General features: G+C 33.6%; 1 protein-coding gene across 1 annotated transcript in view; it reads right to left on the bottom strand.

Annotated features, from left to right (window-relative positions):
* Positions 1–19,567, bottom strand: part of LOC145662857 (calpain-9-like) — a 412,792-nt gene that overhangs the window by 14,492 nt on the left and 378,733 nt on the right. The window contains exons 10-13 of the mRNA XM_081728793.1: positions 18,768–18,925; positions 16,043–16,112; positions 9,413–9,509; positions 6,670–6,797 (exon numbers count right to left, since the gene is read on the bottom strand). Coding sequence (XP_081584919.1) covers positions 6,670–6,797; positions 9,413–9,509; positions 16,043–16,112; positions 18,768–18,925 — 453 coding nt within the window. The remainder of the gene's footprint in view (positions 1–6,669; positions 6,798–9,412; positions 9,510–16,042; positions 16,113–18,767; positions 18,926–19,567) is intronic.

Genomic DNA, 19,567 nt, shown 5'->3' with positions numbered 1-19,567 from the left:
TCTTGTCTTCGTACGACTTCAAAATCCTTTATAGTAAGCAAGTGGAAGTAGCAGATTTCCTATCCAGACTACCGATTAATGAGGCACCAGTGGATGTAAAAATAGACGAAAAAGAGTTCATAAGCCAAATAATGTTGGCACCATTAACGCTCCAAGAAGTCATGGAGGCATCGGAAGAAGACCGACTATTATGTCAGGTGAGAGAATGGATAATAAAAGGCTGGCCCAGGAAGTTGAAGGAAGAACATAATACTACAGAGTTAAGAACATTCTTTAACAACAAGCAAAGACTTTCAGTTGTGAACAAATGTGTGATTATGGAAGGCAAAATTGTACTCCCACATAAGCTAAGGAAGAAATATCTGGAACAGCTACACAGGAATCACCTAGGTGCTTGGAGAATGCTGGCTGTAGCTAAGGAAGCAGTTTGGTGGCCAGGTTTAGACCGTGATATCAAAAAAATGAGCGAATTTTGTGAAACGTGTAATAGCATGCATAGGAATAACTCGAAAAATCAATATAGTAGTTGGAAAGCAGAAGCACAACCGATGGGAAGAGTGCATGTAGATCACTTTGATTGTGTGGGATCTAAATTTTTGCTGTTAGTGGACAGTTATTCAAAATGGATCCAAGTGTGGAATGTAAATTCAACGACAGCATCTGAAACTAAACAAAAGTTAGACGAGTTTTTTCAAATTTTCGGGTATCCAAAGACTTTAGTATCAGATAACGGACCTCCTTTCACATCATTTGAGTTCACGACATACCTAAAGGAAAGAGATATCAAGGCAGTGCTAACTCCACCATACAACCCAGAAAGCAATGGAATCGCTGAAAAAGCCGTGCAGACAGTAAAGCAGCTTTTAAGAAAACAGTTTTTAGACAATAAATATACCTGGAACCGTAGATTAGGAGAGCATAAGCTGAAAGAAATATTATATATGCTTCGATTCACACCGAGTAAGGCAACAGGGAAACCACCAGCGGAATTGATGTTAAATTTCCAACCACGCACAATGTTTAATGTTGTACAGAAGGGAGTGTTTGAACGCGGCAAGAAAGACAGGAAAGAAGTGGAGCAACAAGCAAAGAATGAAGTGGTCTGGGTGAAGAACTATCGCGATCGTTTTCCTAAGTTTATCAAAGGTGAACTGGTCAGGCAGATGAGCCCAGTCGTGTTTTTGGTAAGAATACAAGGAAAAATACGGAAGTGCCATCGTCATCAAATAATTTTTCAGCAAGCAAAGGGAGACCAAGAAGATAACATGCCAAGAAAATGTCAGGAGGATATATGGTTTCTTTGCCGGAAAAACCCGCTCACAAACGTAGCAGTGGCGACGAGGTAAAAGGATTTACAATATGGCAGGTTCCAAACTTTTTGAAGCATTTGAGGTGGAAGACCAGGAAATAAGTGATTATTTGGACAGGTTTGATCAATTCTGCATAGCCATGGAGTTACCGGCCGCAAAGAAAGTGCCTACATTGATCGCGTCTATCGGGGCAAAAACATACAAACTCTTGAGAGACATTTGTGAACCGGAAAAGATTCAAGATCTGACCTACGCAAAAATCAAAGACAAGTTAGTGTTACACTTCCGACCAAAACTCAACACAATTTCAGAACGGTACAAATTCAGATTTATTCAACAGTCACAAGGTCAGTCCGTTACCGAATTTGTAGCCACGTTGAGACAGCAAGCAGCATTGTGTAAATTCGGCACATTTTTAGAAGAAGCATTACGGGATCAGTTTATATATGGTATCAACGACGATAATGTGCGTAAGAGATTGTTAGCAGAAGACAATATGACCTTCACAGTAGCTGTTCAAATGGCAGTGCAAGCGGAAACTAGAGATGCAAAAAAGCCGGCTTTTTTGAATCGATAGTTTTTTTCACATAAAAAGCCGGCTTTTTTGGAAAAAAACCGAGAATTTTGGAAATTTTGGCTTTTTTCATTTTCATGATTTTTCTATCCAAATAGCTTTCTTATAGTATATTCTATAGTTAGATAAGATTTCCACGACCTGAATGCCATATTTAGCTCTGTAATTCACCATCAAGATGGATGGAGCACATATTTTACGAATTAAAGCTTACATGAAGAATGTAGTATTTGAGGGCAATTTTACAGGTTATTTAACTTTATTTTAACTTTTGAGTTATCGACATTTTTTCCTTCTCTAGATCATTTTAGTTTGTCATCCGTGTTTCATTTCTAAGAGCTTTGTACTCCAGCTTCTAACACGAAAGTTAAACTTACGTTTTTCTATATATCCGTCAAAGCATACGTTTTTCAATATGTCCGTCAAACCGTACTTCCACATTTCTGTTATACTGTAGTTGTGCAATGATTTACGGATACAACCTTGAATACCAATTTATACAAATAATCAGTAGTAGATTTAGAAAAGTACTTTGGGAGGGGTTTCTCTGATTGTTTCGTTTTCTAAAATGTCCTAATTTTATTTGGGAGCAGCTTGAAATTTATGAGTACAGGCATAACTAATATTTCGTTTCGTTTATATGTTTAGCAATAATCTTCCGGATACAACCTTGAAGATCATTTTATACTGAGAATCAGTGGCGAATTTAAAAAAGTGTTTTGGGAGGGGTTTTCTTGCTACTAATGTTTAGTTTTTCTAAACATTCGTAATTTTTATTTGACGGGAGCTTAAAGTTTATGAGTAAAGGCATAACTAATAGATATTTCGTTCGTTTTAGACATTCCACAACTTTGGAGAACAGGCTTCAGTCCGAAAGACCGATCCTCTAACCTTCGCAAAACCGTCACTGCTGGTAATTAGTAATAATAACGATTTAAAAACAATAAGAAAGGAAGTCGGCCAACTCCTACACTCCTAGTCGGCCAGTACACGCACTATTTCTACATTCTCAGATGGAATGAAGGAAGGCTTTGTCAGAACGGTCGAATGCTGGGTTGAATCCCGGACTTCCCGATAGAAGCGCAAAAGCCAACCACTCAGTCACGTTTGTTGTGCAGTTGTATTTAGCTTAACTTAAATATATTCCGTAGTTTTTTTGTTTTTTTTTGTTCCGTAATGATATGTTGAATCCCTCTTGTTAAAAATTCAGAAAACTTGAGGACTGGGTAAACCGTGATGGTGATCAAGGGCGCCCATGTTGTGGTTTCCAAGGAGGGGCAAGTATAAGTGACGTTTCAAAAATAGTTTCAAATTTTGCTGTAACTAATGTAAAAATCCTATTGGATTTTCAATATTCTGAAGTACATTTTCCTCTAGGGGAGGCAAGCGCCCCCTTAACCCCCCTGATGGGCGCCCTTGATGGTGATTATAAAAAACTTTACTGTAGAATTTCAAGAATATACAGAACCATGTGCAGCCTTTAATTGTATCATACAAATCTAAGTATTTCTCTTGTGTTTTATTTTAATTTTATTTTGTTTCAAAAAGAGGGTATGGAATATTTTGAAGTAAAAATACTACATACAATTTTGCTAGTTATTTGTGTATTTTTTGAAAGAAGTTTTTACTCTTAGGGTTGGCTCGTTTACACCAGCTGTTTTTTTTAAATAACTGGTTTAAACTAAAAAAATTAAAAGAACAAAAATGCGAATCGTGTGAACTTCATGGTGACGTTTCACATGTCAAACCATCTGCATTAGTCTTATTTCCTTTTCACCTTTTAATTAAGGTGTCCCATGTTCAATTCTCGGTCGAACCACAACCCTTCTTTCATGTGTAAACCAAGTACTCTTTCGGATGTCACTTTAAGCGAAAGTCTTCTCCTTGATAACCTCGGTATTACGTAAGGATGTTAAGCCTAAACATACAAAACGAAACCAAATTATATATTTCTGCATGCCTGTTGTTTTATAAAGAAGCGAAGGTTGCTTAAATATATTGATTAAAATTGGTAAAATTTATCGATTGCCTACTTAGCTTCCAACATTAGCTTGGATTGGACTTTCAATGATACCTACATACTAAATTTGTAATTTAATACCTCAGTTTTAGAAAAATAAACACACTGCTGAACAAGACTGCACTTATTTAATATAAAAACACATTTACACGTGACGTTTCGATCTTCTATCCAAGATCCTCATCAGACGTACACTCACGTCTGATGAGGATCTTGGATAGAAGATCGAAACGTCACGTGTAAACGTGTTTTTATATTAAATAAGTGCAGTCTTGTTCAGCAGTGTGTTTATTTTTCTGATTTTATTCGTAAGACGTTGACTATGATTGTGTGTCACTCAGTTTTAGCGTACTGATTATAATGCGTTGACCTTTAAATTTTACATGCAAATTAAATTTTACAGGATTTTCCCGTTATTGTTTTACATTTAAAAGAATGACGGGATTTTCCCGATGGCTAGGGCGAGAGTTTCTCAATTTAAGAACTTTACTGACCGGACTTCTTTAAGCTTATGGGACCTCTTCCAGCATAGCCCCGTTGTTGAATAATAACACCAAGGCGAAACAAACTTATTTCTGTGAATATGTAATATAAATACATAAAGCAAAATATCTAAATCAAAAAACCTGGTTTAAACCCCAAAAAAGCCTGGTTTAAACTGCCCCCCCAAAACGGGTTTTTGGCATTTTCAGAAACAACCATGGTTCTTGCCAGCTCTGCTTACTTTTGTATATAGGAGGTTAAAATTATATACATTGGTTAATCCTTTGGAATTCATAATATAAAAATGTTGAAGTAAAATTGTTTAAAATATCTTTTCGAAATTCATGGTTTACTTTCAAGGTTTTATATTATTATCGGCATCAACCACTAATTAAATGACTTTCTGTGTTATAGAGAAGCGAAACAAAGTCTGCTTTATCGATTTAAAGCAGAATTTTGAAAAAAGCCCAAAATTTCCCAAGCAAAAAAGCAAAGCAGAAAAAACCGAGTTTTTTTCCAAAAAAGCCGGTTTTTTTCCGAGCCCTTGCATCTCTAGCGGAAACTATTGGGAACGACATGGCAATCATGAGAAAGAAAGAATTCGAAGAGGTTGGTCAGGTGAATATGTTGAGTCATTGTCAAGGTAAGCCAAATAAGCAAAATCAAACACAGGTAAGGTACAGCAGTAACAGTGGAAATAGTAATAAAGCAGAACGGTACAAGGGTAAATTTGTGTGTGATAAGTGCGGGAAACAACATAACAAATACTCCTGTCCTGCGAAATATGTGAAGTGTAATTTTTGTGGTGTGCAAGGCCATTTTCAGAAAATGTGTTTTAAAAGACATGAAGTACAAGGGACTATTGACGCAGAGGACGTAACCGAAAAAGTGAAAGAAATTAAAGTGACCATCCCATCCTCGTCGCCAATATACAGTAGGAATTTAATTAATTTGTTTGTTTTTCCCATGCTTTCAAAATTTGTAGATTGATTGTCTGGCTTTATATTCTCTTTCTATGCATTCGTCTTAAAAGCAATATTCATTTACATACTGTATGTAAGACATTATGTAGTTCACCTTTTCCTTTTATCAATTCAACACCTACTTTTCTTCTTTCTCCTCTTACTATTTTCCCGAGTCAGTGTATGTTTTTCAATGGTCTTTCCTATTTATCTCACTTATGTTCTTGAATTGACATGGCTGCATATTCAATTATACTCAGTGCTATTGGGCAGCCATCATCGTAGATTAAAGGCTTTAAGTCAAGTAAAATTAACTATATATATTCAATAACTATATATTCAATAACTATATAACAATTAACTATATATTCATCTGTTAAAACAAGAACATTGTTTTTTGCTTATGAGCTGTTCATAGCACTTAAAATAAAGTTATTATTATTATTATTATTATTATTATTATTATTATTATTATTATTATTATTATTATTATTATTATTATTATTATTATTATTATTATTATCTATAGGCATAAGTAGTGGTATAAGAAAGTGTGGGTATAAAAAGGAGCTTCGTCTAGTTTGAGTTCAATTCTTGCCTCTTTACACTAGTTTGGATTCAACTCTCTCTCTCTCTCTCACACACACACACACACGTTTTGTCTCTTCGCTCAAAGTTGTCACTCCTAGCCGAAAACACTAACATATTTTGTTTCGTGCACACTATTTAATATATATCAACCGCAGAATATTTATATACTTGATATTATTCGTAATTTTACGTATTGATATTACTACATAGTAACTGCACAAATGTTGTGGCAGGAAAGAAAGTTAATACGCTTACTTTTTCAGACAAACCTCACCTGTCAGTTAATTGTGAACAGGCTGCATTCCTTCAAATAGTAAGGAAATATAAGCTGCAATGCATGCTTAAATCGGCCGGTTAGGTTAGGTTCCCGGATCCTTTTTCAGTGCATTATGCGAATAGTGAAATGATACTTTAAATATATAGTTCTTAGCCCTCTCAAGAATTTCTTTTTGTGTGTCATTCTTATTGTTAAGTGTTCTTTATCTAAAATGTATTTAGCAGCTTTATCTGTATTTTACAAAAATTAACTTGTAACTACCTCAATAGTTCTATAACAAATTATAGAAGTCAATTCCTCACGAGAGAAGTATAGAAAACAATGGAACTTTTAAGAGCAGAATATGTTTAATTTAGTTTTTGATTCACATATTTGTCTGTTCCTATTTGTAATCTCGAATCATACAAAGAAAAGTAAATAAATAAATAAATAAATAAATAAATAAAGCTTACCCTCCAGAAGTGAAGCATGTGCATTAGAACTGGTATCTCCAGCAGATTAATTCGACCACTAATATTGTAATCCCTAAGCATAATTAGACTTTTGCAGAGCTCTAAGCTTGGCTTCTCCGACAGATATGCTGTAAAAATTTAGAAAATAAAATACATTTTACAAAGAAACTATATCAGTTTCTTTACTGTTATTTAACCATTCTCTGTAGGCACTAATTAGTGAGCAAATTATACATTTGAACTATTTTGGAATTTGCTTCTCTTAAGCTGAATCGCAAATCGTATCTTTGACTACGACTATGCAATATCTACTTTACATCCGACGTAGTGAAACTAAGCCGATTAATATTTCTATTTATCAAACAACATTATTTTTGACTCAAAATATCTTATAGTCCTATCTATGAGTATCGACAGATATCTATTCTTTTAATGTTGCTACTTTACTTTACTTGCCAATTCATATTGAATCATTTCTTTCAGAACATGAACAAAATAATATTGCGAAGAAATAATGGAATTATGTGGACAAAAATTACATTATTATAATTTTTGTAATTTTCACTTTAAAAACAGCTACGAACAAGTAATAAGATATAATGAAATACCGAGCTGTTAATTTATTCTGTCACCTAGAAAATCTACCATAGTTATCTATTGCGAACCGAATTAGGATTTTTAATCTTATGAATCATTCTAAGTAAAATTCAGCGTTTTTTCTCTCTTATTTATTTAAATAACCGTATAACTTAAATTTAAATTATGAAGAGGAAGTAACGTCTAGGGATGGATAAAATTTTCCGGAATCAAAAATTTCACATTCCGTATTTCGGAAAAATTCCGGAATTCCAAAAAAATCCGGAATTTGAAAATCGGAATTTTTCCGGAATCTGATTTTTCCGGAATCTTGATTTTCCGAATTCCGGATTTTTTCGAATTACGAAATTTTTCTGATTTTACTTTCCGGATTCCGGAAAGTAAAAATTCCGGATTTGGCCATAACGTCCTAGAACTTAGAAAATGCTTCGAATAATTTTTAGAATATTAGTCAGAACTAGTTGATAATCTTTTAGGAAAGGAAAGTTATACTCAGAATTTTTAAATTCAGTAATAATTATACGACGTTTCAAGTTCCTTCTGATATTATAAGGATCGCAGCTAGTCGAATAAAAAAAATTAAAGGAAGAATGACCATATTTTGGTCCGGCATAGAACTAATCCTAAAAGTCGAGTGAATATTTGAATGTATTTCTTTAGGTGTTCTGCGTCCAAGTGACTAGTTCTTGTAGTTCTACTGTCATAATACGCAAAATCCGAATTGTCAGTGTCTGACCCAATCGCATGCTTTCTGTAATTTCTTGTTCTTGCCAGGTAATTTACTAAGAGGTTCATACGAACTAAAATTAAATAGCGTAATAGGGATATAAAAAAAACATTCAAGTTCAGGACTTCGTAACATTAAATATATATGAATATAAATGAAGCCAAAGTTGTAAGTATACAGGATGGTCCATTTATCTTGAATTATCATTGTGAATTTTAAACTGATAGATAAAATTCAGTGAATAGATGAAATTTTGTAACATGCAGGGAAACATTGAAACATGGAACAGGGAAACATTGAAATACTCTGTAATACCACCCTGCGGTATATGGGTACATATATCAAATTACTGAAATCGGCACATAATCTTTAAGTTTATGGTAAACCATCTATGTGCTAGATGTGATACTTACCTAACACACGTCATATCATGGTGATAGTATTTGGCACTAAGATACTTCTACTGTGCACTGACAAGTACATCTGACTTGCGTTATTCCTTTTGTAGAGGTCTTCAAAATGTGGGTGTTTAAGAACGTTTGTAATACCGTAGCATCTTTAATTTGTAATAATGAATAATAAATGTGGTATTACAAGTTTTCGTTTAATATGTAGATTTGAAAAAAAAAATGTGCAATAATATGATATAGTGCTATTAAAAAAAATTAAAAATAAAATAAAATAAATAAAAATAAAAAATAAAACTTTAAGTTGAATTAGCAACACTGTTAATAGAGTGGTATTACGGAGTATGTCAACCAATGTCCCCTATCGTTACTTCCATGTGAAGAAATTTTATCCAATTTAATTAATTAGTCTAAAAGTTACAGACCGTTTCAAAATAAATATATCAAATACATTAAAATACATCCTATTACAAGTACCTGTATATATCAAATAGGTGGTTGTAATAGGAGAGTTGAAGAAGTGATTCTACATAAAAACCAAGAATCCAAGACTAAATCTGGATTGAGGAAGCTGGACAAGAGATGGATCAGCAGTATAAATTTATTTTCGACTTACAGACGTCAAGTGATTGAATCAGACACTCTCAAGTATGACTCTAGCTATTATGGCAATAGTCACATGGACGCTCTCTCAAGGTTTGGAGTTACGTTTTACGCAAGAACCAAGATATAGTAATTTTCCTTTTATTTTATTTATTTGGCTAATTTAATTCCTTGTAAATAGAACAAGGATCTAGCGCGGATTCGAAGCGTCGTTGTAGTTATTATAGAAATTGGAAATGATGAGTGTAATTTTTTCTAAGAGACTACAAGGAATACTATTTACTTAGATTTACTTAGATCATGTTTACTAACATGTCTAGTACTTTTACCACTTTTATTTAATTTTCTTTGGGGGGGGGGGGGGGGAGATACTTTTAATATGAAAGATACGTAATTAGTTAATACATACCTTTCCAATGAGCCTTCAAAATTTTTTGTAGTTGTGAAGCATCGACTTCCGGTGGGTATTTCGACATTAACTTAGAAAGTACTGATCTCCCATCAGGCTAAAAAATGAACAAAATAAAATATAATAATAAACCAGGTATTCTGTATACATGTAGAGTGTATCAGCAACACACAAAACAAAGGATGCATTCGATAATTGCAGTCTGAGAAATGGTACCAAATGCTGAGGAGCAGAGATTAGAAATGATCAACATACAAAATGAGAACATTATTATTATTATTATTATTATTATTATTATTATTATTATTATTATTATTATTATTATTATTATTATTATTATTATTATTGTTGTTATTTCAATTTTACTTTTATAATGTCTTGCTTATTTCTATCCTTCGTTTCTGCAACTCCGGTGCCACATCTCCGAGTGCAATTTTAGAATTTCTCTCTCTGTCCGAGTTCTTGACACTGTTTAGTACAATAATTGCTTATATTTTCTTATTGTTTGTTTTAAATTGAACTATTTACCCTTCTAAAGCTTTAAAATATTTATTTATTTTACAGTGCGATATGAGACTTCATTTTATTGTACAAAAGTAATAATTATGATTTCACATAAGAACATATAAAGAAAAGTTAAAAATAAGAAAGACTATGTTTAAAATATTACACTATGGGTCTTGTTTATCCGAATATCGGGTTAACTGAATTGCTAAAATAAATAAATAAATAAAAAACTTTACTTGTGCGCGACTTCTATTTAAAAACACCTACAATCAGTGAAGTATTTGTTTGGATCTAATTGTTATTTATCAAAGAAGAAGTTCATTGTTATGATGCGTTAGCTGGATTCACCCACTCCTCCAACGCTGACTATTTTTACAGATATTGTACTGTAAAGGTCAGGAATCTCCTGCTAGTTGAAGCATACCTTTTGAAAAAAAAAAAAGTTTTGTATAAAATCATTTGCTACTAAATGAGTTGGAAACCCTGGGGATAGCTATGATTTCTTTCTATTGTACTGCAACCTACTGGATTATTTACGTTCTTGATAACAATCTATCGCGCTTTGCATTTTTGACAAGTAATTAATATATTAACATGTTCTAAATTTGTTAAATAGAACAATGTCGAAAGTGGTGTGCCGGGATAATGGTATAGTACTTGGAAAATTTGGGTCTGTAATTAAAGTTCTACAGTCCATATCTATGAGAGGTGTTCAATATTCGTAAGCAGAAATTTAAACATCCATATTTTATTTTTATTTATTTATATTTTTCTGGACAACCTCGAGGTACGTAATATTGAACATTCTTAAATAGATATGTTCCATAGGTATTTAATAGTAATATGTTTTTATAATATTTGGGTTTCGAAACCTAATTTATTTTCATAACCTATCTAAATTTGTGAAACTTGAAATTATAGAAATAAATTACCATAAGCCGGCATCTGAAAATGTTTAATGAACAAACACTACTTAAATTACGAATCAACATTTCAATAGGAGTTTAATTGTTGTTTGTTTATATTTAATAATTATTATAATTTTTTTTCTTGACACTATTTCTTATAACAACATTATGCAATACATTGTAATTTTTTAAAAATAATTTACAATTAACATGTATTAACAATGTAATTATATAATATTGTTACATATTATAAATTTAAAATTTTTTTCAATAAAGAAATGTCATCTTCATCAGACATTAATTAGTATATATGTTCATAATATTAAAATATTATTGATATACAATTTTAATCAAAAGCAAAACTATTGTACAAGACCTATTATATATAAAACAATTCTTCTCAGAGTAGAAACACATCGTCCAGTTCCTTGCCAGGTGATAAAGTGCCAAGGACCGACGAGACGTTACCACGTTGGATAGAAATGGATATGCGCTGTATAAGTTAAGTTGTGGAGCGAACTTCGCCGGAAACACAAGAAATGCTTCTTCCTACCTCCCTAATAAACTCAAGACTTCTTGCATCCCAAGCACCACTGGTTTCAATAGCGATTGGAGTGAAAACAAACTTTTCGAGAAGGTGGTTGTATTTTCTTTGCTTTTCAGCTTCTCTGCGATTAGCAACAGCTCCAGCGTTCATTACTGACAGAGGGAAACTTGAATGAGCGTATGTATCAGCGCATGTGAAGTCCCACAATAAACATTTTCCTCTTATCCATGGAACTAGTGTCATCCCATCTGGTCGCTTTCCATCCGAACGACAGCAACCAGAAGGTTCCCGTATTGAAGGAAATCCAGCTGGGTTGAGGGCTCGTAGTATTATATCATTTACAGAGGAATGTCGGGCGAATCTACCAGCGCTCTTCATGCATGAAAGGCCATGCAGGCCACGTTGGTTAACCTCATCCCCACAAGCTGGACAGCGATGAGGCTCACAAACTGCTAAGCCTAAATGTAAGGCTACAGCAATTCGAAAGCTTTCATTTGACAAATGAAGGCCTAAAGGCGGAGAAGGTATCGCCATCAACCATGCACCCGCTTCGGGAGACGAGGCAGCAAGAAGCCTGGCTTTATCTTCCGGAACAACAACAGATTGTAACAAATGATTATGTAATTGACATGCAATTGGTGTATACCAAGATGACTGATAACACTTTTTGCTAATTTCCGGAAGGATTGTATTTGCTAAGTTTGCCCACTTATTAGAGCCTTCTTGAACTGAACCATCTGGGTCCAAACAATAACCCTGTGGAAGGAGAGCTTCGATTAACCGCAGAGATCCGAGGTATGACGCTAAGAATGTAGGAATCGCCATATCCACAGCTCGTCGAATACCAAGACCGCCCAAACCAACAGGTAAACATGCTTGTGTCCAAGAGTCGTCATTTAAGGAGCAGTTCAGAATTGATTCAAGGCCAGTTTTCAGGACAGTATCATATTTTTCCAGCAAAGAACTTTCATGTCAAGATGGAAAGCATCGTAAAAAATAGGTTAAGCGAGGGATTGACAAAGATGCTCGTAAAAGGAAAAATGCTGAATGGGCTGAAATTGAAGGAAGTCGAGACAAGAACAATTCTAAAGTAGATATTTTATTCAATAGCACGTTAGTGAGTGCTTCCGACGTGAGAGCAGCACCCAGAAGACAAGCATTCTGAATTGTTATAGGGCGTATGCCTGGTGTGGCCTCATTAAATCTTCTAAAGATTTCGTCGAATGCAGTTTCATCTGTTCCAAGACAACCAATCTCGCATTTAGAAAAGTTAAGACGCAAGCCAAGAAGTGATGCCTTCTTATTTATTTCTATTAACGATGAAAGAACTATCTCGGGTTCACCACCAATTGTTCCATCGTCTAAGTACCAAATGTTTAATTCGGTATCCAGTGATTTAACTAAAGAGTGAATGGTTATAGAGAAAAGTGCTGGGCCCAGGGGATCACCTTGTTGTACACCTCTCTGAGAAGAAATAGTGTTTCCGTTGAAAAACAGGTAACTTGGTTGAGCATAACATTGATAAACATATGGATAAATTGAAGGAAAATTATTCATCACTGCGGCAAGCATAGTATCCCGGCGAAGCTCATTAAATGCATTACGAAAATAAAATTTTACGACCGCCTTAGTAGCACTGTGAGTAGAAGAGAAATAAACTCGGGCTGCGTGAACAGCTGCCTCGGCACCATTAGGAACACAGACACCGAGCTGATGGGGGGATAAAAAGTTCTTAACTGGCTCACGTATTCTAAAGCATACAATTTTTGCCGATATTCTGCGCCAAACATTCCCAACCGCTATAGGCCGAATTCCACCATCCTTTTTTCTTAGCGCTGTAAGTTTGGCACCGAAAAATAGTGGGCGAACTTCCGTTGGTACTTTCCCAGAAATGATTAAATTAAATATATCACATAAGGATTTTAGGAGTTTTTCCTTCGATTCCAGTATTTGACAAGAAAGAAGGTCTTTAAGAATTGAAGGACGAAGCCCATCTAGACCTCCCGCGCTGCCTGACAGAAAGGAGTTAATTGCTTTTTGAACCTCCATAGTCGAAACTCCTTGAAAAATTTATAATAAATTGTTATCCTTTTTGAAATTGATTCCTTTAAATTTGAAATATTAAACTACCCTTTGTACCAAGCTTGTACTCCGAAAACCATTCGGGTGTTGCAGTGTACTGTCGTTTGACTGGATTACGCACAGCTGAGATTTGTATTTAATTCGGTGAGGGTGATATCTTACTGCATACCAAAAAAACTTTATTCTGGTTTAACCGAAGTATCGTTGGATCCATCTAATTTGGTCAAACGGACTCTAGCGCATTTTATTTCTTTGCTTCTTTTTAGGTGACTAGTTTACAGTTTTCTTTCGAAGTTGCTATTCATTAAGATTTTATTTCCTTCCTGAATAACGTCACTGAGGAAATAGTCAGTGTTCTTGCTAACACGAAATAAAATAATTTCTTAATAGTTAATAATTTATTAAACCCATTTAGATGACTATTTTGACAAGTACACATCTAAAAGCTTTAAATAGATACTTAGCGTTTTGATTGTCAAATGACAAATTAAGTTAAAAGAAACTTTTAGTGTAACGTCTCATGGTTAAGCTTAAGGAGACGGATGTCAAATGAAACTGAATTGTGGAATGAGAAATTGGAAGAAACTAAAGAAAAAGACATGATGTTGTCCCCCAGAAACTCACATGGCGTAACCTTTATTAAAACAGAACAGAAAAAGAACGAAAAGAGGGGAGAAACCAATGTCCGGGACGTAACACTTCGTGAGGAGCTTTGTAAATAATTGTTATTAGATTAATCTTTAGTGGTGTTTTATTTAATATAATTATTTCTTGACTAAGTTAATCTACATAAACAGTAATAAATAAATTATACAATAATTCAAAAACTAAATTGGATATTGGCTTTTCAAGCAATTAATTCGTTGACTTTTGAGATTAACGTTATATTAGTGCATTGATGGGTATTTAATGATGACCATTTCTTTACTTTCTTATATATAGAGGATGGTAAGAAACTATTTGAACAAACTTGGGGAGCTGATTGCTGACACCGAAACAAGCAAAAAAGTCCTGTGGAACTTCGGTCAGTGAGGGATAGTTTCTGTAATATAAGGTGCCGAAAGCGTGGGAAAAATGAACTTCAGAGGGCTGAACTGTATGCTTGAAACCTCCGCAAGATGTGTGTGAGGGATTCTCCAAAGTAACGTAGGGATCCATCCATCAATGCACTTGTACAGTTTTCAATCGAGCAGGTATGACTTCGAGTGTCATGTTCTAAACCGCACTCTCTACGTTGCGTTGTTTTTGAATTACAGCCCTCTGAAGTTCATTTTTCCCTCGCTTTCGGCACCTTATATTACAGAAACTATCCCTCACTGACCAAAGTTCCACAGGACTTTTTTGCTTGTTTCGGTGTCAGCAATCAGCTCCCGAAATTTGTTCAAATAGTTTCTTACCACCCTGTATATATATATACAATTGTACTTTGTTTCCACTATTGTTTCTAGTATTGTTTCTTTATCTTTTTCTTTCTTTTATTTGTCTCCTTTTAGTGTATGACAAGCATATATTGTCATGTTTTATTATTATTATACAAATATGTACTAATGGGTTGTACTGCCCCTTAATGAGAGCGTTAGCTCGTTGGGGCCAATGGAAAATGAATAAATAAATAAATAAATAAATAAATAAATAAATAAAATAAACACACGTATTCATTCAATCTGGAATTCAATTCTCTTACTAAGTGGTATTTCTATATTAGATAAATTATTACAGGATGTGAAATAATCAAAAGCATATTTTCATCACGTGATTCGATAGCATCTTATAAACAAGCCAAATATCTGTTTAAGAAATTATTTTGAAAAATGTCAATTTCATCAAGTTCATTAATATTTTTTTTTCATATTAGATAATTTTATTTCAATTTAATGTGCCAATAATATACAATATATTGTAAATTTTTGTAAATCATTTACAATTAACATGTATTAACAATGTAATTATATAATATTGTTACATATTATAAATTTAATTTTTTTTCAATAAAGAAATGTCATCTTCATCAGACATTAATTAGTATATACAGTGTATGTTCATAATATTAAAATATTATTGATATACAATTTTAATCAAAAGAAAAACTATTGTCCAAGACCTATTATTTTATTTTGGTTATTAATATTAATATTATTTTGGAAATTTATTACAACGGGCTCTATGAGCGTACGTTAATTTCATCCTCCAAACTCTCAGCTAACTTCCCTCTTAGGGTGTACATCTTCACCCTAAATACTTGCGTTTAACATAATCTAGCCTACGAAGTTCTACTTCACTCACGTGGAAAGGTATCTTCTGTCCGCTTAACCTCTTGGAGGAAGCATCCGTTGAGGAATATAATCGCTAAATCTTATTCTAAGTATACTGAATTAGTGCATATGTATTGTCACGGATCTCTCTCTCTCTGTCTTCCTCTTTCACGAGGTCTAAATTCATAAGCATCCATATTTATTTATAATTTATGTCTAATTGTAAAACAGACAAATTTTGGTTGAGTTGTGTCAGCACCCTATATATCATACTCGTAATGTTTACGAGTTGCTGTTGATATCATCATGTTAGAAATTTGTTGAAAATACTTACAAGCATTATTCCGTCGTCCATAAACTCCACTGAAATGTTTCTGAATACCATATTATCTTCGTTGACTTCCCTAATAAAAGAAGAAAAAAAAGTAAATTGAATAACTAATTTTTGAAGTATTTGATTCACTGACATTTGAGTATTAACGTTATAAAGAATTATAAACACGTGTAAGTGAACTAAATAAAAATAAAATGTATAGCATTCACTAAATTTGGAGAAGAAACACCGGATTTAATCTTCTTTAATTCTTTTAACAAAATTCGGAACAAGCTCACTTAGTGCTTTTTTTATTTATTTTATTTTATTGATTTACGTTTCTGCGAAAACACGAAAGCATTCTTCATCTTCATTTCCACAAATTAATGGTATGCAAACTTGTATATTAATAATAGTTTGCGAAATAAAATGCGAAAATATTAACAAGAATTTCTGATTTTCGCACACAAAAGGCTAAGTATTCAAAGCTTTAGCTTAATTCCTGTCTTAAGTACCATAAACACTAACAGAACGAACTTTTTAAAGTCTTTCCCACATAGAAACAATATCCGTTCCTCCTTTTATCGTCACCCTACACTATGGGTTGCTCTTCGTGATGTTTTGTTCATTATTTTTGAACCGATTTCCTAAATAAATCTACCAACCTCTCTTCTATATCAGATTATTCAAATAGTTAAACACTTTCTATCCCTTTCTCATGTATATATACAGTGGACTCTTTTTAATTCGAAGTCCAAGGGGACACGAAAAAACTTCGAATTATCCAAAATTCGAAGTATCCAACAACATTCATTTTTACATATATAACAACAAACAAACCAAAGTACTGTGCATCAAAACCATATTCATATGGTGTAGACTTTATTTTTAAAGCAGCTTATTATTTGCGTGATTGAATACCACAAACTAACAAACAACATTGAATAGCCCAAACATTAAACACCAGTAACAATTTGAATATTTTGTTCTCACTTTTAAGAAGTCGTAAACCTCATTTGCTTAAATTGGATTGTTTTTGTACGGTTAATAAATCTAGAATTTCATGTATTGCGTGGAATACGATATTAGTAACATTTGGTTGACTTTATCAATAATTCATCTTAAATTTTCAACCAATTCTGAAACAAGATGAGATTGGCACACGTTCTCTATCTTTACCTCTTCCCCAACTCACCTTCATCTTTATCATTGCATAGATTTTCTATTTATCTTTTGTATTACTCTTCCCTATGGCTGCATCTGGATAACTGAAAACATGTTAAAACTGTATTTCTCTATTTACATCTGTCCAACATTAAAAATTTTCAACTGTATTTATTTCGAATTATCCAAAACATAGGTTCAAAAGTTCGATTTATCCACGATTTTTTACTATTGTTTTCAATACAGTTTTCAAGGGGAATGGATTTCTGTTCGAATTATCCAATATTTCGAATTATCCAAGTTCGAATTAACGAGACTCCACTGTATATATATATATATATATATATATATATATATATATATATATATATATATATGCCAGTGGTTCATTCAACAGATTACTACCATTATGCTGTTTCAGGCATCGGTACTAGTCACTGATAAAGCCACGTTTGGAAGGGATGGTATGGTCAACATGCATAACACACACACACACGTGCGCAGATGTACATCCCCACGGTCACTCATCATCGATACCAATTTGGACTCAACGTATGGTGTAGTATTGTTCATGATCAACTGATCGGCCCATACATGCTACCTGAAAGACTGAATGGGGCACAATGTTTGAGCAGGATACACTGCCCGAATTACTGGAAAATGTTCCCCTAATGATCTGCTCCCACGTATTTCAGTGTGAATGTCTGCCGGTGGTTGAACAACAACTTTCCAAGAGTTAGATCAGGCGTAGCGGTCCAGTGTACTGGCCTGCCCGGTCCCCAGATCTAAATCCACTGGATTTTTATCTGTGGGGACACATTGAAAGTGTGGTGAATGCTACCCCTGTCAATGATGTCAACGACTTGGAACAGTGTATCCACAACTCCTGTGCAATTGTTCACCATGACCTAATATTTTCAAACTGGTTCGCCAATTCATGGTCCGGTGTTGTCATGCATGTGCTGTTGTCCATGATGGACTTTGAATGTCTCCTGTGATGTACCGACGAACGTACGTTTGTGTCACTCTGGACATCGATATCCACCGCTTCGAACTTACTGTTCCCAAGCTTTCGGCCCTCGCTAAATCTGACAATATGCTATATGTTCATAGGATATTTTTGCTCAACTCGGTGTCAGGAATCACCTCCCAACGTTTGTTATATTAATAAAGCTACACCCTGTATGAAAAAGGGAATCTAAAATGTTTAAGTGTTTGAATAATCTGATGTAGAAAAGGAGTTATATATATATATATATATATATATATATATATATATATATATATATATATATATATATATATATATATATTCTTCCTTTGTTATCCATTGACGATGAAAACTAAGCTGAGAATATATGAGAAACAGTATATCCTACAAAATCATGTAAGGCGGTAATTGATACGTTTTGGTGTTGTCATTTCTTAACATTGACAATTCTTTTACTTCTATTCACTATAGTAGTTCTGGTCATAGTTTTAAATGTGCAAAAATATCTTTGTGATGAGAGCTCTCTTGTGACATTGTATAAACTCCAACTATATTTTATATATTATACAGAATTAAAATTTAACTTCTTACCAGATATTGCTTTGCTCATCCGTGAGTATTCGTAACAGGAACTTGCCATCACAATTAGGAATGTTTGTTTGAGGTACAACAACGTAATCGCCAGGTGGCAGTGTGAAAAACGTGACTACTTCTCTGGCTATAGAGTGATTTGTTACATCCAGAGGTTTCTGAAATACAAATATAAGTAATTTATAACAGTAAGCTATTCATTACGTTGGAATCTAATTATATCGTATAAATTTACAAATAATTTATACTGTGCACTCAATAGCCACGTAGAGGTAATTTTCCGGATGCGATGTTATTGAATAGAGCAAAGCTTCTTTACTACCAATCCAAGGTCTTGTGTGCTTCTTTTAGCAAAGGTTTGTAAAGAGATGCTTGAATTTTATCTCCTGTGATACCCCTATTCCAGGATTAACATTCAAATGAAAATGCCGTTAGCTTTTGTATTACACAAATTAAAATCGATAACACTCATATTTTAGAACGCTTAGTGAAAGTTACCATTGTGCACCTGGTAACTTATAAATTCTTACCAGAATGAACTCACTCGAAGCGAAAAGGAAACCTATATTTGAAATAGAGTTTTTTTTTTTTTTTTTTTTAATGAAAGCATTCTAAAATTCTTTTAACAACCCATATCGCGCATCTGAACAATTAAATCTATTATCACTGGCTTGAATTTACTGAAATTACACACAAGATTTGAAGATGAAAATTCTACTCTTTAGATCCTCTCTGGGTGATTTGCATTTCATCAACTGTATTTTCTGTAAAAATTCTTTTACAGTGAATTTCTTAGAAAT

The sequence above is a fragment of the Thermobia domestica genome, chromosome 10, assembly GCF_964235325.1.
Source record: "Thermobia domestica chromosome 10, izTheDome1.hap1.1, whole genome shotgun sequence".
NCBI classification, from domain to species: domain Eukaryota; kingdom Metazoa; phylum Arthropoda; class Insecta; order Zygentoma; family Lepismatidae; genus Thermobia; species Thermobia domestica.
The sequence above is the reverse complement of the archived record's forward strand: the minus strand, read 5'-3'. Positions and strand labels throughout refer to the sequence as shown.